Below are 27902 nucleotides of genomic sequence, written 5' to 3'. Positions count from 1 at the left end.
TTTCAGTGAAGTCTGGGTGCGGTACACATGAAACTATTAGATACAATTTGAGGCATTTTCTGTTCAGTATTTTGCACTTTCTTTTTCCCCAAGATTACACACATGTGCACACGTACACACACACTCCCCTCCTCTCAAAAAAAGTAGAAGGTGCTTCCTCATGTGACCAAGGAGCCCAACTAACAGAGACATCTGAATGTCTGGAGGTGGTAAGAGTGCAATAGGAAATAGAATTAAGCTTTCCATTTCTGACTCTAAGTTAACAGGTGCTATGGTCCTGGGTCAGGTTTTTTTTTTTTTTTTTTTTTTAATTTTATTTTTAATTGTGCTAAAATACATGTAACATGAAACTTACCATCTTGCCATACTGACGTGTGCAGTTCTGTGGTGAGTACATTCACATTGTTGTGCAACAATCACCACCGTCCATCTCCAGAACTCTTCATCTTGTCAAACAAAAACATTGTACCCGTTCAACTTTAATTTCCCATTCCCTCCTCCCCTCACCCCTGGTAGCCACCATTCTGCTTTCTGTCTCTATGAGGGACCCCTGTAGGCAGCTCGTAGAACTGGAGTCTTACAGTCTTTGACTTCTGGTGACTGACTGACTTCACTAAGCGGGTTGTCCTGCGGGTTCACCATTGTTATGGCATGTGTCAGAACTTCCTTCCTGTTGAAGGCTGGGTGACATTCTATTGTATGTATAGACCACATTTTGCTTATCCTTTCGTCTATAGATGGACACTTGGATTGTTTCCCACTTTTGGCTGTTGAGAATAATGCTACTGTGGACATGGACAAAGGCAGGGTTTGACTGTTGACTCTTGACAGCCAGTGGCTCTGAGAAGACCTGTATGTTCTGTCCACAGGATAGGGCTGAGGACTGTGAAGAACTGCTACGGATAGAAGAGGACACGCACTGGCAGTCTGAGGGAATGTGAGTCCCCAGGGCCTGGTTATAAGCCACCGTCCTGTAAAGTTCATGGTTCAAGCTGAAGGCAGCCCTGTAAAATGATAGAATTTTGGTCTCCTTTTCTTTGGGCAAGCTGATAATCTCACCTAATGTTATATCGATAAGTTGCAAGTTTTTCTCTGTCGGATGCTTATTGTCACAGTGGAAGGCTAGACCTCTTCCTTGGAAGGGAGTTTTATCTGACTAGAGGCTGTGGATTGAATGTGATTCAGGAAATTAGATAAATTTCCTATGTTAGAGATTCTAGCTTACTTCCATTTGCCTGAGGAAACCAACCACTGGACCCAGAGTACTATATAGTCCCCGTCACCCTCTCCCTTGAACTGTCTTCAGATTCAAAGTCTGAGAAAACCATATACCTCTCATGTCTTGGTCCCATGTCTAACAGTTGTAATAGCTAGCATTTATTAAATACTGTGTGCTAGGCACTGTCCTAAATACTTCACAGGTAGTAACTCATGTCGTCTTTACAACAATCCTATAACTTCTACCATTATCCCCCATTTCACATAGGACAAAACTCAGACACAGAGAGATGCTCAAGGTCACAGAGGGTGGGATTGAACCCAAGAAATCTCATGTCAGATGGATATCCCTCCAACTCTATTGCATCTGAGGATTTTACTTTGACAACTTTACAGGGGAGAGCATGAGTCATCTATCAGACGATGAATGATTGCCAGGGGAATTGAGCTTGAACCATGTGGCATAAGTAGATTTTTGGTTCCCAGGATTTTGTTTTCCATGATCTGGCATGTGGGCCTGGATCCTCCTTTATACCTTGGGAGAGATTTCCCCGTAGTGAGGATTTACTATACTGTTGAAAAGTTTCTCCACTCAGAAACACATTGGCTCATGTTCTGTAGTAGAAAGCAGTAACCATCATCAAATTTCTCTTAACTTTTAAAAACACTGCTAAGTTCCTTTCAAATCACTGTCCAGTATTATCAACTATTCTTTGAATATATTGCTATAATGTCAAGGAGGACTAGTTTGATTACAGAATCATAGGATTATGGGGAAAGAGATTTTATAGGAGGTTTTTTTTAAAACTATAGCTGACCCTTGAAAAATGCAGGGGTTGGGTGCAATCAAAAGTCTGCATCTAATTTTCAATCCTCCCTGAAACTAAACTACTAATAATCTGTGACCAGAAGACTTGCCAATAACATAAACAGTTGATTAACATATTCTTATATGTATTAGGTACTGTATTCTTAGAATAATAACTAATTTTTCCCTCTCTCAGTACTTTTAGGCTATGCAGTTCATCTGTGAATTTTTTCAAATTGTTACAAATCTCTAAAAAATGTTGCAATATTTATTGAAAAAACAAAAAACAACAAACATATATAAGTGGACCCATGCAATTCACACCTGTGTCTTTCAAGGGCCAGCGGTACATAAAGCTTTGGAAACCCCATTCAAAATCTTACATCTGTTGTTCTCAACGCTGTCTATAGAGCTTAATAAAAAGCCCAAGCCCCAGTATCCAGCTTGGCATTTCTTTTTAAGTGCCACAGATGATTTTGCTGCATAAAACACCCGCACTGAGAACAACTATCCCCCAGTGAAGTACTGTATTGTATGAAAGCAACAAAACTGGGCCCACTGGTTGCTCTGGAGCTGGAAGACCCAGAAGTGGTGCAGATATGCCGCAGTGGGTACCCCCCACTCGGGACGCGGGAAAGCTCAGTGTGAGAACCACCCAGTGGGACCACTGCCTTGGTTTTATAGAGGAGCAGAGGCAGGCCCATGACGTTGAGACTTTGTGTGACCTGCTGGATTGTAGCAAAGCTGGGCTTCCCCCACCCAGAAGCTCCACCTCTGCTACCTTCTGGCAACCCACTCCACAGGGGACTGACGCGTGTTCATTATTGTGTTGAGCTGGTCAAAATCATTTTTATATGTGAGTTGGCTTTTTATACATTTGTTCTTAAGAATCTGGACAATAGCCACATTCCAGTAATGTGTTTTTGTTCTTACCTCTCGGTTCATGCTGCAGAGTAAATTCGTCCAAAGACCAGGACATGAATATAGCAATGATTGAACAACTGAGAGAAGCAGTAGATTTGCTGCAAGATCCCAACAGGTATGGGGCCAGGCTTCATGTGTAAATAATGTGTGCTAATTTATGGAGTACGTTATCTCACACCGTTTGAGCTTAGTCTAAGCATCAAAAAAAGAGGAGTTCTCACAAGATCCGTAAATAGAAGAGTCACAGTTCTGGAGTGATTGCGATCATTTCCTCCTTTTGCTACTCCTTAATGAAATTTAGGCACCTTCGTGAAATTCTTATGGAAGTTTTTGGTATAATTCTTAGAAAACAGAAATACGATAAAAGTGCATATTTGATATGGCTTAAAATTTAACTCCCAACTTAGAGAAATATCAGGGAGATTTTCCAAAAAAGAAAGAATTGGTTTATCGGGTACTGTTATGTTGGTTTCTGAGATGCTAAATAAATGTTGACTAAATAATATATTTCTGAAGATTTGGATCACAAGATAATTTTATAATTGAATTGGCCATTGTCAGTAACAGACACTGTATGCGGTAGGTACAGTTTTTGGTTTCTTCGCAAAGGATTATGAATTCCCACGGACAAAATATTTTTCACAAAGACCATATACCTGGTGTCAGGTCCTAACTACTTTATCACTAGAGAAATGTATCCCAACCTTATTCCTGGTAAACTGTTCAGGGGTCCCGGGGATTCAGATGAGAAGATGATGTGGTCTTAGAATATGTTGAACACAGAAACCACACCACATTTTGCAAATTTATGAAAATGATGGTTCATGCGTCCCAGAGTGCTAGTGAGGGGTCACCACCACCATCGGCTGACCCCAAGAGTGCTGGGTCAGTTTGTGTGGTTGGAAACCTTCAGCAATTGATTTGACAGGCATTTTGGTTTTGCAGATATTAGTTGGGTGCTTAGAGCGTGGGAAGATCTACCGCGTGCACCTTGGGGGATAAGGAGATGAATAAGACACAGCTCTTGCCTTCTAAGAACTTAAATGGTGGTAGAGATTGCCTTGAGTAGTTATTTTTCAGCAGAATAGATTTAAGTGCTGGAAGCGAAGGCCTGGCCCCAGATGGAAACAGGGAGATGGTTGGGCTGGCCTCTGTGAAGCCTGGGATAGTTCATCTGGGCCTTTAATAACTGGCCCTTTCAAGGAGAAGGCAAATCCTGGATTGAATTAAAGGCTTAGGCAAAGGCACAGAGGTCTACAGGGAGTGGAGCGGGCTTGGAACGGTTTGGGTAGTGATGATCTCTGCCTTCTCTGTGCTTCAGTACTGCTTGTGGAACATTCAAAACCCAGATACCCCACTCCACCTGTGAGGCTGGGGCCTGACTGTTGCACTTTTCAAAAATACTGCCAGTGTTTCTGATGGATAGCCAGGACTGAGACTCCACAGCAGGGCAGCGGGGGTGCTAGGGGTACCTTTGAATGCTGGGTTGAGGAGCCCAGGCCTTATTTTATATGTAGAGGGAGGTAGTGGTGGTTTCCAAATATGACTCTTCATGTTGCCAGTTGTCCCTAATTAGTGAATTAGTCCCTTATTAGTGAATGCCTAATCGAGGTGTACTCCTGAAAGAGGTGAGCTTCACATCCTAAACCAGGGCAGTCAACAAGAGGAAACAGGGACAAGAGAGTGTGTGTGTATTGTGTATTTACATGAAATTATAAAGAATGGGGAAGCAGACTATCTGGGAAGAAGACCAGACTTGGGATCTGCCAGCCACTGATTCTGAACTCTGCTCCCACACCGTTAGTCTGGGTAAGAGAGAACTACTCTACATGCCCGTTTCCTCATCTAGAAGATAGGATCCAAGTACTTATCCTTTTAGGATGGTGAGGATTTGAAATAATATCTAAATTATTTTAATAATTTATGTTAAAATATTAATAAAATAATATCTAAATTAGTAGGAAGGTAAATTGGCAAAACCATTCTAGAAGACACCCTAGTAGTATGTGGCCATAGCCTATAAAATATACCAACATTCTGAATAGATTCTAAAAATTTATCCTGAGAGACAAAGAGATATGAACAAAAATTGTGAAGGGGAAGGTGTTTTTATAGCAAATATTTGGGAAAAAAGAAATAATCCAATAGTTTGGAGATAACTAAGTATAAGTATTAATTAATAAGATGGACCATAATGTGGCTGATACAATTTTTTTTAAGTTTCCAGTATATTTTAGAATGCTTATTTTATAATATTCACTTCAAAAAGTATATAAAATGCAAAGGTTTGATCCCAATTATAGAGACAGAATCGGGTCTCAGTCACGTCAGAAACCTAGAAAAAGTTAAAACTGGAAGGAAATATATTACAATGGGTGTTTTTTCTGTAGGTATTTCTAAATTAATATTTTTCTTTAGATTTCATAAATTGGAGACACTCAGTGGTAGGTAGTGTTGTAGTTCTTTGGTGATCATTTGAAGTGGGTGGTGAGAACAGTGGAAGGAACTGTCCAAAGTGTTTAGATCTGAGCCCCTTCTCATTACCTAAGGTGGAGAACAAGGAGGGGCAGCAGGTTTGAAGAGGAGGATGTTGGGGTCAGCGTAGGACACACTGAAAAAAAATGGCAACGTCAAGATGGCAACGTCCACTCTGCTGCTAGGTGTTCAGTTCTGGGGCTTCGAGACTTAGGTTTGAAAGTCATTTTCAGGGATGCCTGGGTGGCTCAGTGGGTTAAGCCTCTGCCTTTGGCTCAGGTCATGATCTCAGGGTCCTGGGATCGATCCCCACATTGGGCTCTCGCTCATCGGGGAACCAGCTTCTCCCTCTTCCACTCCCCCTGCCTCTTGCTTGTGTTCTTTCTCTCATGCTTTTTCTTTCTCAAATAAACAAAATCTTAAAAAAAAAAAAAAGTCATTTTCATATTCTGCTGCAGTAACAGAGCCTTCTAAGGAGGATGAGAGTCCCAAGGCCAAGTGTATCGATGGGGAGGGAACTTGAGTCCAGGAACGAGCCTTGAAGTCATGATGTGACACAGAGAAGGCCACAATCGGGGACTTCAAACTTCATACTGTTTTAATACTTCCACCTTTTATATTTTGTATCACTCCTCCAGTACACTTTTCTTACAAATTCAAGAATGATTGATACGTGAACCCCAAAGGGAAAAAGAACAGCCTAGTTTGGTGGAAATAGAAGTGGTTTGGGAATGTGGGACTGGAGCCCAGTAGTAAAAATCCTAGGGACCTGGAGGAGTGTTCCCAGCTCTGGGCCTTAGTTTTGTCTTCCTTCATGAGAAGTGGGATGAACTGAGGACCTCGAGATTCCTCTCCAGTGTGGAAACATTTGAGGCAATGAGTTGCCAAGAATGTCCAGCTAGTCAGAATGGTGGTTGTGTGCTTGAATTGTGGAAGAAAAGAGCCCTGAGTAAACTTCCAAGAGCTAATTGATTTACATCTTTATGGAGTGTCATTTTAAAACACATAAAACTTTGTGTGGATTTCATTTCCTCCCTAAAATTATCCACTCCTTTGGCTGCTTTTTATCTTTGTTGTTCATCCTGAAATAATTATCACAATAGGACAGTTCTAATGTATAATAATGTTTCTGTGAGCCAGTATAATGGTAATTTAAAAAGAGTCTTGTGTTTGTTTTTGTAAAGAGAGAGCACTTCAAGGGGTCATTTATTTCTAGCTGCTTGAGTCTGACTATTAATAATAAAAACTTTACATGCATATTGGGTTTTTCCTTTATCTCATATTTCATAATCCAAACTTTTGTTTGCATGAAGCGGCTGATTATAGGATTAACCTTTCATACAGCCTTAACATTAGAAAATCTAGTTGAATATGGGTACTGTATTTTGCCTTTATCTTGGTTTATTTTCTTAAGGATTTCTGATTATTTGTTTGATAGCATTTTCAGTAAGCATATATAATGTGACTCATCTCTTCTTTAAAGATAGCCTTGTAACTTTTATGACTCAGCAATTCCTGGTTTTATAGATCTTAGAAAGAATTCAATTCAAAATTGCAGAAATTCAGAAACTATCTGTAAGACAATTACACAAATAAAATTGCATGTCAAATAGCTTATGAATTTTAATTTTTGAAGTGAGAGTATATTCATGTATGTCAAAGATATCTTCCCATTGAAACAAAATGCTCTTAGTACATATAGTACTCTTAGCAATTTTATACGCTTCTATAAATTCATCAATTTCTAGAATAGAACTCAGCATTGCTCTCTAGGAATATTATGACTTTAACAGAAATTACTGTTATATTGCAAGTAAGTTAGATTTCAATACCAATAACAGACTGAAAATTAAAATTATGTAAAATTTGGCCCAGGGTAGGTGGGAAAATACCACGTGGTCTTTTCAATACCATTTTTTCAATACCATGAAAGTTCTACCATAAATCTTTGATTACTTAATTTAATGATAAATATAACTTTTTAATATACTAAAGCAATAAACTAAATATGACCCAAAACACTGGATTTATTAAAATCATAGAACATATGAAAAGTTTAATAAATTTGCTAACATCTTCTTCCCCTTCTCTTTAGATTAAGCACCAATATTACAGAGAGAAATGTTGTAAACTTTTATCCTATGGAATCAGCAGAAGCCTTAGACGTACAAGATTCTGCACTAAAGTATGTTGACCTTCTTGTAACCGAATATATTTTCTCTTTCTACATTGACATATGTATGCTTTAAATTCTACTTTTTGTCATTTTCTTTATTCCTACAGTGGTCAAATACAGCTGGAGACCTCTCCGGTGTGCGAGGTAAGGCTGCTCTTGGATTAACTAGAACTCCGTGCAGTATTCTGCCACAGAATAGTGGCTACCATAGTCTATAAAAGATTGATCATAGGGCAGAACATTCATTAGTGAGGCTAATATTCAAGTTTGTTCATGGTCTGTTTTTTCACGTGTTTTAAATTTTTACCTTATTTAGTTTTCCTGCCTATCCTAGTTCATCTTTCATTAAAGATAAGAGTTTGCTCTTCCCATTAAATTCTGTCCTACTAAGCCAGACAGTAGCAACTAAGATAGCTAGGGAACCTGCTGCTTCAGAAAGATGTAGGACAACTCAGTGTATATTTTAGAGCCAAGAACGAAGCCTAGGAAGTGGCCTGGTGGAAATAAGCTAGAAAAGACATGAGAGGCAAGAACAAATGATTTGGGAAGCACCTGGGAGAATTAGGAGAACATTGGCAGAGAGACCTGGTGGGATTATGTGGGGGCAGAATAAGGGTGGCATTTCACTAGGTGGAATTTTGGTGGCTACTGAAAGCAGTTTTGGCATAAAACTAGAGATGAGCCTAGAAGGCTCCAGAGAAACAGCTGTAAAGATAGGTTTGAGCCAGTGGCTTGGGAGGGACATTTGTGTGACACCATAATTCATCCCGCTATAGTGAGTGGGTTTGGCATGGCTAAATTTGGGACACACCAATTTATGTCCCTGAGGTGTGTCCTCACCTTATGTCCACACCTTATGTGAAGTGTAGTGAAGCAGTTTCACACTCTTAACTGGCTAAGTCTCTGTGTTAAACAAGATGAGAGAGAACCACTATGGTTTCATTGTCGAGCGCCATGACTTAGATTTATGTTGAGATTTAATCCCACCTCAAAGACTTCTAACTATGGGCCACCTCTCTACACCTCACCTTCATTTTCTGTAAATTGGGAACAGCCTCACAACCAGGGGCTCTTAGATGTTAGCTATGACTCTCACTCTATCACTCGGTTATTATTGGTGGGCTCCTCAGCCAGAATTGCTCTACTGTGTCTTCGCTGGTGGAGGCATCACTGAATTGCCTAGTCCTGAATTACCCAGTCCTGGAACATCAGGAAGACTTTTCTGTGAAGGCTGCCCCTATCCCCAGCCCATTACCTCAGGCTCTCCTTTGAAGCAGGCTTCTTGTGATTCTGTACGGCCCCCCTATTTGACTGTTGATTGATTATAGTTGATCCACTATTTATTTTAAGCTTCTTATTTGGAAATCATTTTAAACTTAGAAAAATAGGAGGAAAATTTGCAAGATTCTACAAAAGATTACAAAAATTGCATCCTTTCACCCAGAGTGACCTATTATTAATGTTTTACTGCATTTGTGGTATGGTTTCTTCTCTCTCTTTCTCCACACAAGTTCTTTTTCTGAAACATCTGAGGGTTTCATTCATCATAGTCCTTTTCCCCCTAAATATTTCACTGTGTGTATTCTAAGAATAGAGCTTTTATTTTACATAACTACATTGCAGTTATCAAATTCAGAAATTTGTGTTGATAAGCTGTTTTCATCTAATCGACCATTCATATTCCAAACTGTTCGGTTGATCTCATGATGTTCTTCACGGTATTTTTTTTCTTCTCCCATGGAGGATCCAGTCTAGTGGCAGGCATTGTATCTAGTTAGGAGGTATCTATAGTTTCCTTTACTCTGGAACATTTTTCTTTTTTTAAAGATTTTATTTATTTATTTGACAGACAGAGATCACAAGTAGGCAGAGAGGCAGGCAGAGAGAGGAAGGGAAGCAGACTCCCTGCTGAGCAGAGAGCCCAACGTGGGGCTTGATCCCAGGACCCTGAGATCATGACCCGAGCCAAAGGCAGAGGCTTTAACCCACTGAGCCACCCAGGTGCCCCGACTCTGGAACATTTTTGTAACCTTCTTTTGGTTTTTACCACCTTGAAATTTTGAAGAATATAGCTCTCCTCTTTTTGAATGGCATGCCCCTTATTTTGTGAGACAAAAGTCCCTCATATTTCCTCCTGCTGAGTTGAGATTCTGTGTTCTCGATTGGAACACTGCGCAAGTGAAATTGTGTCCTTTTCAGGTGTCACGCGTGTCTGCAAACGGACCTGTTGGTGATGTTAATTTGATTGCCCATCCGTTGTGTCACTTGATTTGTCCACTGTGTAATCATTGTTTTGTTTTTCCATTGCAACCCATAAGCACTCAATGAAGAGGTACTTTAGGACTGGTTAGGGTCCTGCTACAGACCCATTTTTGACTCTAGTAAAACAGATGTCCACCTGGGTGCATGACTTCAGGAGTATCAGTTTAAGATGCAGATCCTCTAGAAAAAAGATACCTCCACTCCATCTCTGATTTGTAATGTTTTGTATTAATATACGTCAGGTTTTTTTTTTCCTTTTGGTTGGATGAGAACTCCTGTTTGGTGTAGAAAATTCTTACTCATAGTCTTCCTTGTCTAGGGCATTTGTCTGTCCATGATAGGCCCATCTCCATGATTTTAAAAAGAAGGGATCAGATAGCAGGCCCTGGAAGTCACAAGGAGGAAGAGAAAGTAGTGGATTAGCAAGGCCAGTGCTAATGATTATACAGAATCTAAATGTGGTCCTCATTTATGATTTGGTTATTTTTATATTTTCTCTTCTGTCTCATTCAGGAAGAAAGCAATAACTTTAGCATAAGTCTTGAATCAATTAGCCAGTTTTGTTGAGTATTTATGCTGGGTTTGGTCTTGTTTTGGGTGTCAGGGACTGGGCTATGAAGGATATGAAGTTGTCCTTACTTTTAAGATGTCTTTAAAAATGTGGAGAGAAGAAGACTTGGATATTGAGAAAATTGGAAGAATTTGAGATGGTGTGATCCTGAGTATTTTAGGTACTCTGGGAGACTGGGGAAGAGGTAGGGTTTAGAGAGATGGAAGTAAACCTAGATTCGGGGGGGTTGTTTGGATTTGGAAGTGTCCCAGCACGCAGCTGTGGCAGAATCAGCACAGTGTGGGAGCCAGCCAGACCAGGCACACATAGGAATAGGAACCGCCATCTTAAATTTATACTAATTTGGTGTACTATAAATGAAGATGTTTATACTAGCTATCAGCAAGTTTTTTTTACTAGGGTAATCATTTGGTTCCATGATGACCATATAAAGAAGGCTGATCTGAGTGAAATAACCTAGAGTTTCCTCACTGGTTGCCAAAGCAAGCTGGTGTCGAATGATAAGATAAGATTGTCTCAGGTAATTTGGAGTGTAGGCATGTATATTTATTAAAAGCTCCCGATGAGGGGTGCCTGGGTGGCTTAGTTGGTTAAGCCCCCAAATCTCCGTTTCAGCTCAGGTCATTATCTTAGGGTCCTGAGATTGACCCCACCCCCATCAGGCTCTGTGCTCAGCTTGGGGTCTGCTCAAGTTTCTCTCCCTTCTCCTCTGCCCCTCCCCAGGCTCAAGCACACCAAGCTTGGTCTGTCTCCTCTCTAAAATAATAAATAAAGTCCTAAAAATAAAAGCTTCCAATGAGATTCTGTGTATTTGGGAAATACTGCCTTGGATCATTTCTAAAAACCTGTAGTTCAAATGAGGAAGTGGGAGCCTCACGTGGCTTGAGAATCTAGCAAGTCAGGTTATGTTTACAGGTACTTTGGACTGAGCTCTCTGCTCTGGGAGATCCTATTCTAGTTTGTGTGATACTTTAGATGTATTTTTTTGAGTGTGAGTACAGCTGCATAAATGTCAGTGTGATCCACTTAACTACTTAACACACTAATTGATTAATTCCGTGTATATTCACTGAGTGCCCAGCTGCCAGGGATATGAGAGAAGTCAGATGGATGCTGTTCCTGTCTCAATAACTTTATGGTCTAATGGAATACTCCATGCATTCTTTTTCCTTGAAGGTGCAAAATGATCTCACTTTACAGAGCAATGGGAGCGACTATTCTCCAAATGAGGTAAGTTTCCTGAAGATTCCTGTAAGCTGAGGTAGTTTGTGAAGGCCAAACTAGAATATCTTTTACAGAAATAATCAGATTGTCCTGCTTCATGAGTTAATTGCATTGCCGATTCTCTGGGGGAGTGTCTCTCCTTAGCTATCATAGTCTTAACTGGCCCTATCCATAATGGAAGATTGACTTTATAAGATATATTTTGAAAACCAGATATGGCAGCATCTTTATAGAAAACAGAGTAATGGCTCAAACGGACAAGGTTTCGAATGTCCTGTGACCTATCAGTGGTGCAGTGTGTGGTGTCCGTGTAGGTGAAACTGGTCGGTGTGACCTGTGTTCCTCCCCTGTTGTGTCATGACATTCTTCATCAGCCGGGCCCGCTGTGAGGGGGACGTGAGTGTGTGCCCATGTCTGTGTGAGCATGCACACGTCTCTTCCGGTGCAGAAAAGGATCGCCCGTGTCACATGGTTAAAGAATATTTTTTATTGGGCAAATAAAAATTGACTGGCTCTCCCCACAGGCAACCTCTCCCTGGTCACCCTATTTTTTTCAGTCAGGGGCTTCATCACACAGCAGCCGGTCAAAAAGCTAGTGGTCCCCTGTAATCCTGGAACGTAGAGAAGCATGTATAGTTCTGTTTCCGTTGCTCGTCTTTCAAAAGCCTCCTTTCCTTCTGATACCGCAGATGAGAGCAAACTCGCCTGCCATCTCTCCCACCACCAACAGCACCGCTCCGTTTGGCCTGAAGCCTCGATCAGGTAAATTAAGACCTCAGCGTCCTGACACTTGTAAGCACTCCGTGGTTTCTCTTTAGCCTCCGACATGTGTGTGTGTGAGCGTGAGCATCCCTGCAGACGCACCCTGGTGGACACTGTGTCCGGGCCTCAGGGCTCTGCCACCGCATGGGGAGGCCAGACTTTGGAGCCTTGTTTCCAGTGAATCGCCCGTTCCACCCACGTTATCAGTCGTAGACATCTTCCCTCCTGTTCAGTCCAAGCAAAGAGAAAAGGGCATGGGACCTGCAAGCAGGGAAGAAATAGTCCAAGGAGTTTTTTACCCAGTGGTTCCCGGTAAGCTGCTGAGCTCAAGAGCAGCCTCCCACAGGGTGATTCTTCTCGAATATCCCTTGTCGGCTTTCTGACCCTCCTAAGGTCATGCATTTCCTTTGACAACAGGGCGATCATTTCAGGACTCACATGAGTGGTCAGGAGCCATTTCTTTAAAAGAGCTTTTCTATTTCCCATTTCTCTTATAACCTTTTCTATTAGCCATTTCTCTTTTAATTTATTATTAGTATAGTCACAGATGTAAATTACAGCCATGTGAAAACTAACTGTTGGTTTTAAAAAGAAGGACGATGCATAGAAAAATTTGGTTCTTCTGATTTCTCCACTACAGTTCTGGCCAGATCTACCTTCTTTTAGGTCCTTTTTTGTTTTAATACTTTTGGATCTTTGCATACATTCACAACCCTCATGCTTTTAAGTAAGTGCTAAGAAAGGGCACAGACCACGTTTAAGCAAAAATCTCGTAAAGAACTTAGATATTCTTGGATTTTTCAGTAAAGCATCTTGGCAAGATTTGAAGGTATACATGGGTATAGTTTGTAAACAGGTACCTATAAAAAACCCAAATGTAGTTACTTATGAAGATAAGTTTTTTGTTTGAGAAGCAAGTTGATGGATGGGTAACATGTAGCCTGGTATAATGGTTTCCTGACATCCTGGATGGGCTGGCTATAAGGCAAAGCTATTAGAGAAAAGGCTAGGGTACAGCAAAGGTTAGTAGGTGTTTCATGAAAAGCCAAACTGTGTGTGAAATAAGGCTCAAATGACTGGCCTCCTCATTTATGGCATCGAGCATATGCAGTCAGATCTGGGCTGGGCTTCCATTTCCCCAGGGTCTCAGGGGTGTGCTGGGAGAGGTGATCTGGTGGGCACCTCTCCTCTGTGCCTTCAGTGCCGGCCTGCCAGGAGAGTTAGCTCTGTGCGTTCAGGACCACAGACTGGGGCTACAGACTTGCTTCTAATCCTTACCCGTAGTTTTAAGGAATTTTAAATATATTTAATCATTGAGCAATCAAAAGTTGAATGGATCTCCAAAGAACAATATTGTTTTGAATGTGCATCTTTACAGTTTAGGTATAAAGTTGTCTCAGTGATTTCTTTTTCTCTCTTTTATGGAGTCCAAACTCGGCTTATCAATCTTGTACTCGTAGTGTTTAACCATTTCAAATTCATCATCGTGGTGAAAAAGAAATGGGGTATTTATTTTGAATAGCAGAAAACAAAGATGATTTCCTCTCCAAGCTTCTAACCTTTCTATAATGCAGACTAACCACTGTGGAAATTGTTCTAGTTGTTGAAAGCTTTGTGGAATTTGGTTGCTGTAAATAATGCTGATTTATCTTCAGGAACATTGAGTGGCATGTTGGAATTTTATAAAACTGCATTATATATTGGGGGGTTTTTCATTTTATTTAGTCATTTAAACATATTTCAGTGTGTACTTTTCACATTTTCTAAAAAAGTAATATATAGCAATCTTAATTAAACATGATTTAAAAAGAAACTCTATATGATTAGCTTTGGAACTTTTAAATGCCAACTGATTTTTCTTTTAAAGTTAAGTATATGGATTTATGTGATTTCTGTGTTATAAATAAGAACAGACTGCTCAAATCTGCACGTTGGAATAAGAACTTAGATTTTTAAGTAGGTTGATAGTTTTCTTCAGAAGAAAAATTTTTTTTCTCTTCTGTGTTCTCCTCCAAAGAGAGAGAACTGTACATACTCAAATATTCATTCCTGACTCAGAAGTGCTTGAAAATGATTGACATCTATTGGTGAATGAGATTTGTTCAAAAGACTCTGCTAGTATGAACAATTGTTCTTCTACTGATCTGTACCAAAGACAGCATGAAGAGGTATCTGTGTGTCCAGGGTTGAGCAGAATTTTGGCTAGTTAGAGCTATCAATAAAGCATGCCAGTAGCCTTTAAATAGAAATTTTGCATTGACATGGAAAAAAATTGACAAAAGGTAAACACTGATTCTGTAATAGTCTCATTTCTATATAACAGATGTATTTGCACATATTAAGCTTTGTCTACGTAACCACATTTTTTTGTGTGAATCGTATTTGCTATGATTGTTAGTTACTTAGAAGGTTTTTGAAAAAGGGGTCTGGTAGGTCTTCCGCTTTGTATCTGTGTTATCTGTGGGCACTCTTCCTCTCTGCTGACATGAATCATGAGCGCTCTGAGTCTGTGGGCTTGCAGAACTGTTAAGATTAACGATATTAACTGCATGCAAAGTATATGATTGATAAGTACTAACACTCGGTTTTTATCATTCTTTTTATTTCATGCGCCATCTTTCATTCTTCTCCTATATTGTACATTTGAATTGAAATCCCATAATACGAAATTCGCTTCATTTCCATACAAACCTTATGCCATTTGTGAAATGCTGCTGCCCCTTTGGTTTTTCCTGGTCCTTGTCCAACTGTACGCGGACCGGCTCTCTTGCTCTCCTGCAGACCCAGCCCTCACTCTTCCTCCTATCTCCTTCAACAAACTTACACAGGCACAAACATGGGACAGCTCTAGCTACAGTGTTCCATCTGAAGGAGACAGTGACAATGGTAGGTGGCCTTGTACCTATTCTTCGATGTGCTCATTAATAAGCCAATGAATGTACTGAACGCTTGTTTCGGTGCAGCTAAGGGTAGATTATATTCGCCTGCATGCCTGCTCTAAGAACCAATGAGTAAAGCACAGAAAAGTGCATGGGGGTTTTCTCTAGCAGTTTGTCGAACTGCATTTAATTAACTTGAGAATTCTGGATTTCGGGAGGACTTTGCAAGAATTTCTTTCTCTACCTTTTCCACTGGGGTTTTTTGTTTTTTGGGGTTTTTTGTTTGTTTGTTTGCTTGTTTATAAAAACCGGGGGTTGCACATGTGGAGTGTCTGTGCTTGGTCCTGCATCTGCCCCAAAGTGTGTTGAGAGTTTGATCTTTTATTATCTATGATTAACCGTATGAGATTTTTAAGGTAATGAGTACCATGGCTGACCCCTGAGTGGTTCACTAAAAATAATGTCAACATTGAGAAATTTCTAAAAGTGAAGAGAAATCACTTGCCTTCTTCCCCTTTTTTTGGTTATTTGCACACTTTTAACTTTTGATACCTTCTACCTTTTTGAGTGTCCATTCATGTAGATGATATTCAAATTGGCCTGAAAACCAAATATGCCAATAAAAAGTTGAAGACGGCTCGTTGGATTATTATGAGTATCTCTTCATTTTGTGCCATTAAATATCTTAAATAACCTAAAAGATGAAAACAAAATACAGTTATCTAGGTCTACATGCCACATAGATCAGAATCTCTATGTTGCCTAATGTTAGTTAAGATTTTAAACATTTTACTCTAAGATATAAAATGACAAAAGTAATGTTAAATGAAACAGCATGATTTATAGGGAAGAGAAGTGAGATAAGAAAGTGCAAAGACAACAGGAAAATAAGTTTTCCTATTTATTTCCTATATATTTCCTAGGAAAATAAAATAAATAAATTTTCCAGTCATAATTATCTTTTAACCGAAGTATGTTATATAGGAAAAATATATTAAAAATATTTGCTGTGATTTCTGGTCAAAATTCAATAGAAAGAAGTTCTTCCAATTTCCTTATAAAGAAGGACACGTGTATATTTTGTCAGGTTAGTTGTAAAAGGAGTTTTACCATTGCACAGATTTCTAAATTTTTTTTAACTGAATATACACTTCAACAACAACAGCAATGAGACAAGTCCCTCCTTACATTGTCCCTATTTTAAATTCTGGAAGTTGAAGAGGGTTCAGTGGAAACTTTCTTGAGAAACTGTTCCTTTACTCAAAAATAAAAAAAAGAGGGGGAGAGGCATTTCTGTTTTTCAGAAAACATGGCTATTTATGGGTCTGCTGTTGTTTAAAGGAAATCAAGCCTAAAATGAAAGATTTATGTGTGATTTGGTATTTCCTTAGGAGTGATATCTGAAACCAAAGGACTTTTTTCTGTTTTTGTTTAAGCTGGGAAAGATCTAGTCATGTTATGTAGCAGTAGAATTTCTATCTATACAGATGTGCCAACTAAAACCAGAAAGGTGAGGTCACACCACAACTTAGCGCCAGAAGGGAGGCCACCCAGGGTCCCAACACTGCACCATTTCCATACTCATTCTGCAGCTGTTTATCGAGGACTCTTGGTGAAAGCTCTAAGCCACACTGTCTTCTTTCTATTAAAAATCTTAAGATTTCCGTGCTCGCTTCGGCAGCACATATACTAAAAATCTTAAGATTTCCATAGAAATTAATAATTGTAGAACTCTCTCAGAAAATAAAATAATCTCACACTCTTTACTTGTTATTTTTTGTACAAGTGCAAATTGCAGGGATTCATGTGTTAGCTATCAAGCCGTACCACAATCATAATAAAGGAATTGCTTCCAATATTCATGTGCTTCCCTCAGTTATCCTTATTTGCAATTTGTCTAGAATGTGCTGTGGACAACAGAAAATTTTCTGTGCAGAAATATCCTTGAAAAATAGTGGTGCAGGTTCCCAGATCTGATTTTTCACATGCGTTTTCATTCTCTTTGTGATACACTTGGCCTTGTGATTTCCATATATTTTCCAACACATTTTTTAAATGAATGAAGCTGCCCTGTGCATATTCACAAGCATACAAATTAATCTTGCAAGAGAAATACAGCCTGTGATTTTATGTAGTTCTTACTCCTTCCTCTTAAGTAGGAGATCCTGTTCAGTGGCCATTCTTGGCATTTCCAAGCTGATAAGCACATCAGTTTCATTTCCTCCTACTGCTGGTATCCATTGTCTGCACCTGTCTCAACCTTTGTCAAGAAACAGCATCTTATACCTGACTCAACCCAGTGTGCAATGCAGTTTTTCTTTCATTTATAATTTTTTTTTTTAGCTTTAGGTAAAGTTGGCATTTTTAGACCTTGTTCACTGTCTTGCTTTGTATTAAAATTCCCCTTTATTTAAAGTCTTTTTAGTATTCTATTCCTGTGTCTCATTTTCAATTCCCCATCTTTTTCTAAAACTCTTCTTCAAAGAAATAAAAAATGGCAAACTGGCTAGAAGGTCCTTGGAAGTTTGAATTCCCACAGGCCCCAGGGTTCTGCCCCTTGAGATCCGTGGGGAGGGTGGGAGGGTGTGTGCAGGGCCGTGGGGCACTCCTGGCACTGGGAGGGGGCAGATTCATGCCAACTGGTTCTTAGGAACAATTTCGTCTCTTTCTTTTGCTCTTGTGCCCTAGTACGACTCTGCCTGTTTCATGCCTTTCCCCTTCACTTTGAAGTGAAAACTGTTCCTATCTTCCTTTTATTCTCCTTTTTCTTTTGTTCCTATCTTATTTTGAATCATTGTCCCTTTTTCATTTGCAGTTAGTTCATGGGTGCCAATTTATACTTATTTAAAATTGGCCGTTGAATTATCACTGGAGAATGAATGAATGGGCATCTTCATCTTGGGTCAGTTTACAGACGTTTACTAAGTTTTTACAATAATCCTGCCCTTCTAGTATTATTTTCCCCATACAAAAATGAGAAAATAGGCTGTGAGCGGTGTTTCAGCAGTTCTTAGCTGTAGCTTTGCATTAGAATCATCTGAGAGTTTTTAAGACAGTAGCTGTCTAGATCGACACTCAGAAGTGTTAATTTATTCGGTGTCACATGGACTCGACACATTGATTACATTTTTACTGGTCTTTATGTTATGTTCAAGCAGGGGAAAGTCACTAGGTTAGAATAAATTGCCCAAAAATGATAGAGAGGAAATATGAGCATTTTGAGGGCAGAGAGAGTGTGTATCTAATTCATTTTGGGACACCAGAAGGGAATAAATGAATGCGTTAATCAGATTTCTAATTCACATTAGCCAGGATCTAAAGCCCCGGATATTTTTTCATTTTATTTTGCTGCCCTTGTATTTGTGTATCTTACACATCACTCCCAGTCCTGGTTCTTAACTTCCGAGGATAAACTGAGAGCTAAATTTCAAAACCCCATACATCCATGGAGAAGCAATCTCTCACTGAGTTGAATTTAGGTAATAAAGTTTAATAATATAGACTGATAAATTCTATACCAAGAGTGCATTTCACATAATAATTAAATAAGCATTTCAAGCAACTTGTAGAGCAGTGGGCTTTCTTGGTTTAAAACTAAAAGATATTCTTGGGGGACCTGGGTGGCTCAGTTCATTGAAAAGCTGACTCTTGATTTCGGCCCAGGTCATGATTTTGGGGTCCTGGGATTAAGCCCTGTGTTAGAGCGAGGAGTCTGCTTGAGGATTCTCTTTCCCTTTCCCTCCACCTCTCCCCCCATGCTCCCTCTCTCTAAAATAAATAAATGAACCTTTTTTAAAATTATATTATTTTTTTTTTTTAAGATTTTATTTATTTATTGGAGAGAGAGTGTGAGAGGGGAAAAGGTCAGAGGGAGAAGCAGACTCCCCACGGAGCTAGGAGCCCAATGTGGGACTTGATCCTGGGATTCCAGGACTCCTGGGACTCCTGAGCTGAAAGCAGTGGCTTAACCAACTGAGCCACTCAGGCGCCCCTAAAATGATATTCTTAAACAGAGAAATGGTTTCTTGTGCACATTCTTAAATGTCTATGGTCTACCTTGTGCTAGGCATGATGTTCGTTATTACGGGTATAACTCTGAAAAAGACAAACAAGGTATCTGCTTTTATAGAACTTTTATTTCAGAGTCTAATGAATTCAGACCTAGAAACCAAGCTTTCGTAGATTTTTCATGACAGAAAAAATTGAGGTGACTGATTATCAGGGTGGGATAATCTTTGCAGAAATACTCTCGAAATAGGCTGATTTTTGAATGAGAGAATTTTTGAAAGACTTGTTTCATTTTTCAAACTGCTTTGTGGGGCAGGAGGAGACATACAAATTGGAAACAGACATAAATTCTTAAACAGTCATAATGGAGAGGAACAGATCTATACTGTAGGAGAGAAAGTGATGAGTGCCATGAGAGAGACACAGATAAAGAATTCTGTATGTTGAGAGACAGATCACTCCCAGGTCGGGGATGAGGATGAGGAGAAAAGTAAAGGAAGTACCAGAGATAATGGAAAAATCTGTGGAATTTGACCTGTACCTGCAAAGATGAATTTGACATTCTGCACAAACATATTCATCATTCCTTTCAGGGGCTTTGCTTGAGATTTGTCTCTTCTGCTAAATAAATTACAAATAGGAGCAAATCATCTTTTCCATTCATTGCATGTTATTTATTAGTTAAGTTATTTATTAAATGTTAAGAAATTATATTATTATAATTATATATAATTTTAAAACATAAATTTATAAAATATATAAAATAATTTATATAATAATTTTATAAAAATATATAATTATAAATGTTATTTATTAAAGTTAAGAAAGACTAATTTTTCCTGCATCTTAATTCACCCTTAAATCACCTACTTCTTCATCTCTTCACACACACACACACACACACACACACACACACAGTCCTCCACACACTCACTCTGCTCTCTTCTTCCTCTTCTTCTCCTTCTTACTTACACTTAAATAGGGTGGCATTTGATTCGAGAAACGGGTACAGACAGTGCAGCTCCTCTTAATACTACTGTCTTATAGCCTTGAGTTAAACTCCCTGCCCCCCGAATTAAGTAAGGAGGTTCTTAAAATTTAGTAATTGAAATTAAGGGCGAAAAAATCAATAATTCTTCTATAGATCAATTTTCCAAATCTTTGGTTCAGGCTGGTCACATATTATTGTCACGTATTATCACGTATTATTACTGGTCATGTATTATTTAAATATGATTTGAAAGAAAAGAAAAAAAAAAACCTACAGTACTACCATAGAATTGGAGCTACCATAATGCTCCCATTAAAATGATTCTCTCATAGCAGACCTCGCAAAATAAGGAAGCACTTATGTGCTCTGTAGATTTATTATTAGCTTAAAGAGTTTGTTTTCATTTTTCATATAGTCCACAGTAATTAATCCATTTAGAAAACTAGTACTATTATAGTCATGATTTCCAATAATTTTAGGACATTTGAAGTATTCATTAAAAAAAAACACAGTTCAAATGTGTTTTAACACTTTGTGATGCTTAACATTCATAGAGCAAATACTCAAGTATGCATTTTATATTTTTAAGATGCATGGGAATTTAAGATGAAAAGGGGATACTGGGACATTAAAACCCAGACACCATTGTAATATCTTATCTCACATAGGGCTCTAACAAGGTGTAGATACTTGAATTGTGTGCTGTTAAACAAAGCTCACGGTTAATTTAACTTCCTGATAGTTTCGTATTCAGAAAGAAATCTGCCAATAAAAACATATTGAAAATATTAAGCTTGCTGTATTAGATAAGATTGCCCCCTAGAAAAAAGGCAAAGGGAAATAAAACCTCCAAAGAAAACATTAGCTTTGTTTAAACAATGTTGGGGCGCCCCTTGCTGGCTAGTGTATAAATTACTCAACTCTGCTCACATTCCTTGACTTTTTTGGTAAATTTGGTTGACTTCTTTTCTTTGAGGGTGTGGATTTACATTTCAATACATATCTCTTCGGGCTGCTAGGTTAAATGGGTAGAGTTTTTCCTTGGTCTTGAAAGGATGCAAAGGCAAGCTTAATGCATTTCCAGTTTCTTCCCTTCTCCCCAGTTTGTCTGCTTTCTCATTTCCCTTAGCTCTGCGAACTGCTCATCTCTCCCTGCTGGGTTACACTACCCTACTTCCTTTGCTGGACTTGCCTTGATTTTTTAAATAATCGGTCTCACTTCCTGGGGTTTGGTTTCTGTAGGTCTTGGTGACAGCCCTTTGGTGACATGTCTTTGGCTCTTTTTGCCGGTGACTTTCCTGGATGGCTTGAAACAGGGGCCCAGGCCCCAGGCTGACTCCTCCCTGAGGTTCCAGAAGGTGTTATATCCAGTAGACCATCCTCTTTCTCCATTTACTGTATATCAAGGGTATATTAAGACAACTTTCTAATCTTCTATAAAGTATCAGAATGCTGATTCACATACCCTGCAACTGACTTAGAAAATACTGAGATGTGAGAAGCTTAATGCAAGTCATTTTATTTATTTACTAACTGGCTTATTTACTTATTTATTTGAGAGAGTGCACACATAAGCGGGAGGGCCAGAGTGAGAGGGAAAGAAGGAGAGAATCTGAAGCAGGCTCCACACTGAGCACGGAGCCCAATGCGGGGCTCAGTCTTCGGATCCTGAGATTAAGCCCTGACCCAGAACCAAGAGTTGGACGCTTAACCGACTGAGCCACCCAGGCGCCCCCACACAAGTCATTTATTAAGGTGGTTTGGTCCAAAGGTACACTTTGGACCATACATTAAGATTAAGATGACATAGTTGGGTGAGCATGGAGTAATTGATTATAGGGAGTGGACTCAAGTTGTTCTATTCCAAGTATATTTATAAACTATATTTAATTTTTAAAACTTAGTAAATTGAAAAAAAATTAGCAAATTGAGGTAGCTTTTACAGTGACCTATAAAGGGGTGTCTGGGTGGCTCAGTCGTTAAGTGTCTGCCTTCAGCTCAGGTCGTGATCTCAGGGTCTGGGATCGAGCCCCGCATTGGGATTCCTCCTCTGCAGGAAGCCTGCTTCTCCCTCTCCTACTCCCCCTGCTTGTGTTCCCTCTCTGTCCATCAAATAAATAAATAAAACCTTTAAAAAAAATAAGTAAAGTGACCTGTAGGAAGTGTTTGTCAGAATAGAATAAAAGTTGCATGACCTTCTTGTTTACATGATTTAAATTATGGTGATTGAAATTACTGGAATTGCAGTAGTCATGTAACCTTCCCTGTGGCCGTGGTTTTTAAAACTGAAGTTGTCTGCCCAGAATTTCCTGGAGGGCTCCCCAACCCACCTCACCCTCCTAAAACCCCCATGCAGTCTGTGGGTCATAGACCCCCATGAAGGTCTGTGGGACAGGGGGAGCAAATATGACTCTTACCATTACCTTGCTCCCTCCTGTGTGAATGGGAAGTTGACGGTCTCGGGATAAAAATCTCAAGGAAGAAAAAAATTAAAATTTAAATCTGCCCTGGGCTTTGTATCATAATAAAAAGTGATTAAAATCCTTGCCGGAATCACCCTGCCCTATGTAGAATATTGTTTACCTTCTTTATTAGTCTTTAACAAAATGTTAGCCTTCGGAGGTTTCGAGGATTTATTTTCTCTGGAGCCTGAGGCCCCCTCCCCTGCCTTTCAGAGGGAGCTCCGCTGTCAGTCGCTATTCATGATGGTTGTAATTTTAAAGACGTGAAGCCACGGATGATCTTTTAAATTGCCTCTCATCTTGCCAGCTTTTCTAAAAGGAGTTTGTGGTCATTTCTAAAGAACTAACTTTTTGGATCTAGTGTCAGTGACATGATAGAAGGGAGAGTTTTTCCACTCCACACTTAAAATGTGTAATCTTGTATCACTTAGTTCTTGTCCTTAACTCAGGCTTATAAAAAATTTGGCCAACCGAAATATTAACCTGTGCACATTTTTAATGTGTAAAACAATTCTAGAGTCCTCTTCTTTGAATAAAATTATCTTAATTTATGAAAGGACCATAAAACCCCATGTATAAATGAACACTTAGGATGAAAGCAGGGGAACATGAGAGAGGGGGCACCAGTCAGAGCTGTGGCCTGGCATGGTCCCAAGGATGAACCACACCCTTCCCTGAATTCAGTCTATTATCACCAAAAATATAACTGTTGTTAGTCTGCATAACTCGGTACAGTTTAAAATATAATCTTTAGAATATTCAAATCGAGCTTTCCGTGTGAAGTCAGAATTTGTTTCTGTGTGGTAAGTGCCTTATTTGCTTAACTACATACAAGTCGTCCTATAAGGCAACCTATAGGAGGCACTCAGTAAAGGCTTTTTTTTTCCCCCTTTTTATTACAGTGTTTCTAAGACCTCAGAGAAATTTGGAATCTATAGACCCACAGTTTACAATTCGGAGGAAAATGGAACAGATGAGAGAAGAGAAGGAACTGGTGGAACAACTCCGTGAGGTACCCGGAAATAGTCCATCGCTGAACATGCTTTTCCCCTGGAAACAGCCCATCACTGAATACCCATTTTCAGAATTGAGGCAGCATTTTCTACTTTTGAAAAATAGACTTTGAAGCACTGCAGAAAGGCTTCATGCAGGTCACCTCCTGACTGATGTTGGGCAACTCACATAACATCCCTGATTTCAGGTTTTTTCACGTATTAAAAAAATACTTCCCATCTTAGTGGGGTTTTGTGGGGGAATATATGAGATAATGGAAGTAGAAATACATATGGATTAAACCTAATACTGGTTCAGTTCAAGTATGCTTTAAAATAATACACTGTCATTCTTCTGCTTAGCAATAATATTCCATTAATTTAAAGATGTTCATCGTTACCCTACTTTGCATCCCAACTGATCAGAACTTTGTAATTAGTTACTCAAGCAAAGCATTTGAGTTCCTATCCAGGATGAAGTCTTGCGCTAGTCTTTCCAATGAAGATTTTAAGCTTGGCAATGGCAGGGAACATGGCTGCCTTATTGTTTGTATTTCTATTCCCACACAGCTTCTGGTGGGCATTCTGTAGCTGTTTGTATATCCTCATGGTCTTTGTATCTAGTGAGAGAGCTCATACATGAACATATGAGACATCAAATAGCAGTCCCTGGGTCAGAGAACACATTGGTATTAGTTAGTAAAGTCAGTACATCATGAATTGCTTTATAAGTTCTTTATATTCAAGGAGAAGTACCGTAGCCATGACCCAGAAGAGTGTAAGAAAGTCTAGAGGGGATAGATTTAAGGTAACATCTTCTCCCTTCACTAGCAGATGGTTATTTTTTTTTTTTTAAAGATTTTATTTATTTATTTGACAGACAGAAATCACAAGTAGATGGAGAGGCAGGCAGAGAGAGAGGGAAGCAGGCTCCCTGCTGAGCAGAGAGCCCGATGCGGGACTCGATCCCAGGACCCTGAGATCATGACCTGAGCCGAAGGCAGCGGCTTAACCCACTGAGCCACCCAGGCGCCCTAGCAGATGGTTATTGACTGCCTCTATGTGCCGGGCAGTATTCTAGGAGATGAGTAGAGGAGAGAACATAAAGGTCCCTACTCTTAGGGAGCCTATAGTCTATGAGAATAGATAGTAAATAAGAAGGAAAAAAATAAACATAATTTCAGAGGGCAATGAGTTCTGCAAATGAGAAATGAATCCCATAAATTAAATTAAATTAAATTAAGGTAGGTCCCCATCTGTGTTGTTACAGATGATTCTTTGTATATGATTTAGCAGGTAGTCCGGAGGAAAGAATTAAAAGCGCAGAAACCTTTTACCACCACTTTAAGTCACTGTGGTTGGCTTATTAGTCACAGGGAAAAAGTCAAACCTCTGTCGTATGCCTAGAGCATTTGCATATGCTGTTTAAGTTTGGGAGGTGAATTTTCAGAGGTAGGTAAAAATAAGATTGAAACTGAGAGATGCCTCTCAAAGAGTGACACAATATTATCTTAAAGTTTGGGTTATATTTGTTGTTTACATTTTCATTTATGATGTAAAATAAGGGACAGAAAGAGTATGGAGAAGAAAGGTAGGTGTCTACACACAAGAATGTTCTGAAAAGGAATTACATGATGCTGTATTATGCACTGGTTTTCTAGCACTTCATTTATTCCAAATCTCCAAATTAAGTCATTCTTTCTTTGGCTGTTATCCATTTAACAGGAACCACTGTTATAAAATGGAAATTTGTATTTGAAGTTTAAAAAGTTAATTTCTCTACTTCTACTTCTGAGAAGATTGAACAAACCTACTTTTCCCTATTTCCCTCACTAAGTACAAGTAAAAATCATGGCCATAACATACAAAATAAACATAAGGATACTCGGAAAGGTAGAGAGAAGACAGCAGACTGGCCAGGGGCCCTCAGGAATAGAAATGACACAGTGGTGAGTTCTGTGGGTTTTCATTTTTTGCCTCATATAGCTCAGACCTGGAGCTGAAGTAGTTGGAAACCCAGAAATGCTGTTGGGCACAATTTCTTTTAAAAGGCCACCCCAAAGCTTGCTTATCTTAGCCAAAGTACCAAGAAAGGAACAACCTAGCAAGATAAAAACCTTTAGACAATAAATGCTTTACTCCAGCTAAACATCCAAAAAGTCTGTGGCCCCTCCCTTATCCATGCCAACAGCAAAGATGGAGCAGGCTCGACCTCCACCCCTGGTTGGTGGTATCAGAGAAGACGAAAACAGGAGCCAGGAGTCTCCTCCATGCTAGCTGGGAACAAGCCCATCTCCTACCATGGCGTCAGTGGAGACTACATGGGACTTGGGATTTCCACCTGCATCCAGCAGTTAGAACTTCCCTCCACCAAGTTAACTGAGATCAAGTGGGAAGCATAGATATCTGCATTTGCCCAGTGGTAATAAGATAGTAACCCCCATTTCCTGCCAGAGCAGTGTCCCCAAAAGCCAGTTAAAACTGAAGGTTTAAATAGAATCTTGAGTCTCCTAACATAATAGGCAAATGTCCAAGTTTCCACAAAAAAGTCAGTCATCCTACCAAGAACCAGAAGATTTCAAATTGAATGCAAAAAGATAGTCAACAGCTGACAGCAGTAATATGGCAGAGATGTTAGGATTACCTGACAAAAATTTTAAAGCATGCTTGATAACAGTGCTCCAACAAGCAATTACAAACATGGTTGAAACAGAGAGGAACAGTAGAGCACATCAGTAAAGAAAGAGAGAAGCTTTAACAAAGAAAGAGAAGACCTAAAGAAGAACCCAGTGGAAGTAAAGGGCTGAAAAACACGTTATCCCAAACAAAAAGCCCAGTGGAGGGGCTCAACTGCAGAATGGAGGTGACAGTGAAGTGATAGAGGGTGCCTAGTCTGAACAACAGAGAGAAACAGATGGAGAATAACTGAGCAGAGCCTCAGGGACCTGAGGGAATGTAGCAGATGGCCAATATTCATGTCATGGGAGCCTTGAAGGAAAGGCAAAGGACAGCAGGGCTGAAGCAATACTCCAGGTGGGAGTGAGGTGGGTGTGGCTGTAGAGATGCACCATTAGGAAGGTGGTCATGGAAATAGCTCAGATTCTGACTGTATCCACATCAGCACCCTGCTGTGGTACTCTGGTATGCTTCTGCAAGTTGTTGCCTTCAGGGGAAACGGGGTGAAGGGTCCACAGGATCTCTATTATTTCTTGTCACCAGGTATGAATTTGTAATTATCTCAAAACGGAAAATTCAGTTTTTTTAAAGTCAAAAAATTGATTCTCAGCAAAAACAAAGTCTAAGAGAAAAGTATTCCTTAATCCCTCCTCTACTCCTGGCAGACTGTCAGAACCAGTTGGACCTGCTTTCCATTGATCACCTCATTCTGGTTTTGTATTTCCATAGCCAAGGCTGACGCAACATTGAACTCCAGAAGTAATTCCATTATCCCATTCACTCAACCTACTAAAAATATTAGGCACAGCTGGATTTGTTTTTCTACAGCAGGATTTTTACTACAATATCTGTTGGAAAAAGTTAGATAATGAAAGTGTTTTCTAAGTGTTCCTATTCTTCGTCCTCATAATGAAGTTAATGTCTCAATTCATAAACACCCATCACTGTATTTGACCCTCTGTTGCCTGATGACAACTGGATTCCCTCTGATTCCTCCCCCAGAGCATCGAGATGAGACTCAAGGTCAGCCTGCACGAAGACCTGGGGGCCGCACTCATGGATGGTGTGGTTCTCTGCCACCTGGTCAATCACATCCGCCCGCGATCGGTTGCAAGCATCCACGTCCCGTCGCCAGCAGTTGTAAGTAACACCAGATAAAGGGAAACTAATGTCCACATAAGACAAATTTTGGAGTACAGTGTTGCTTGTTAAAGATGCCAGCAGGGTCCCTCAGGATCTCAACAATTAGAAGAGCAGGAAAGAAAAAGCTCTAAATGAAACAGCAATCCACCAAAAAGGGGAAAATATATAAATATGTAAATAAAAAGAAAAGAATTTATTTCAAAGATAAAGCACATCACATTAAAGGAATTACTGGTTGGGTTGCTAACTTTTAAGGCTGTATGGATGTAAAGATTCATTTCTCACTAGGGGTTACTTAAACAGTGAGGAGTCTTTCCAGACAGCTTTTTTT

General features: G+C 39.6%; 1 protein-coding gene across 4 annotated transcripts in view; it reads left to right on the top strand.

Moving 5' to 3' along the window:
* The window catches only part of LRCH1 (leucine rich repeats and calponin homology domain containing 1), a 193412-nt gene that overhangs the window by 143174 nt on the left and 22336 nt on the right, over positions 1-27902 (top strand). For 2 of the 4 annotated variants that reach the window (XM_044249739.1, XM_044249742.1), the window contains exons 10-18: positions 870-937; positions 2979-3065; positions 7521-7610; positions 7709-7745; positions 11611-11664; positions 12348-12420; positions 15202-15306; positions 23663-23772; positions 27431-27568. In XM_044249739.1, coding sequence (XP_044105674.1) covers positions 870-937; positions 2979-3065; positions 7521-7610; positions 7709-7745; positions 11611-11664; positions 12348-12420; positions 15202-15306; positions 23663-23772; positions 27431-27568 — 762 coding nt within the window. The remainder of the gene's footprint in view (positions 1-869; positions 938-2978; positions 3066-7520; positions 7611-7708; positions 7746-11610; positions 11665-12347; positions 12421-15201; positions 15307-23662; positions 23773-27430; positions 27569-27902) is intronic. The other 2 variants (XM_044249740.1, XM_044249743.1) reach the window with 1 other exon arrangement.

Source organism: Neovison vison, chromosome 5 (genome assembly GCF_020171115.1).
Source record: "Neovison vison isolate M4711 chromosome 5, ASM_NN_V1, whole genome shotgun sequence".
Lineage (NCBI taxonomy): Eukaryota > Metazoa > Chordata > Mammalia > Carnivora > Mustelidae > Neogale > Neogale vison.
This window is presented reverse-complemented; position numbering and strand designations above follow the sequence as displayed.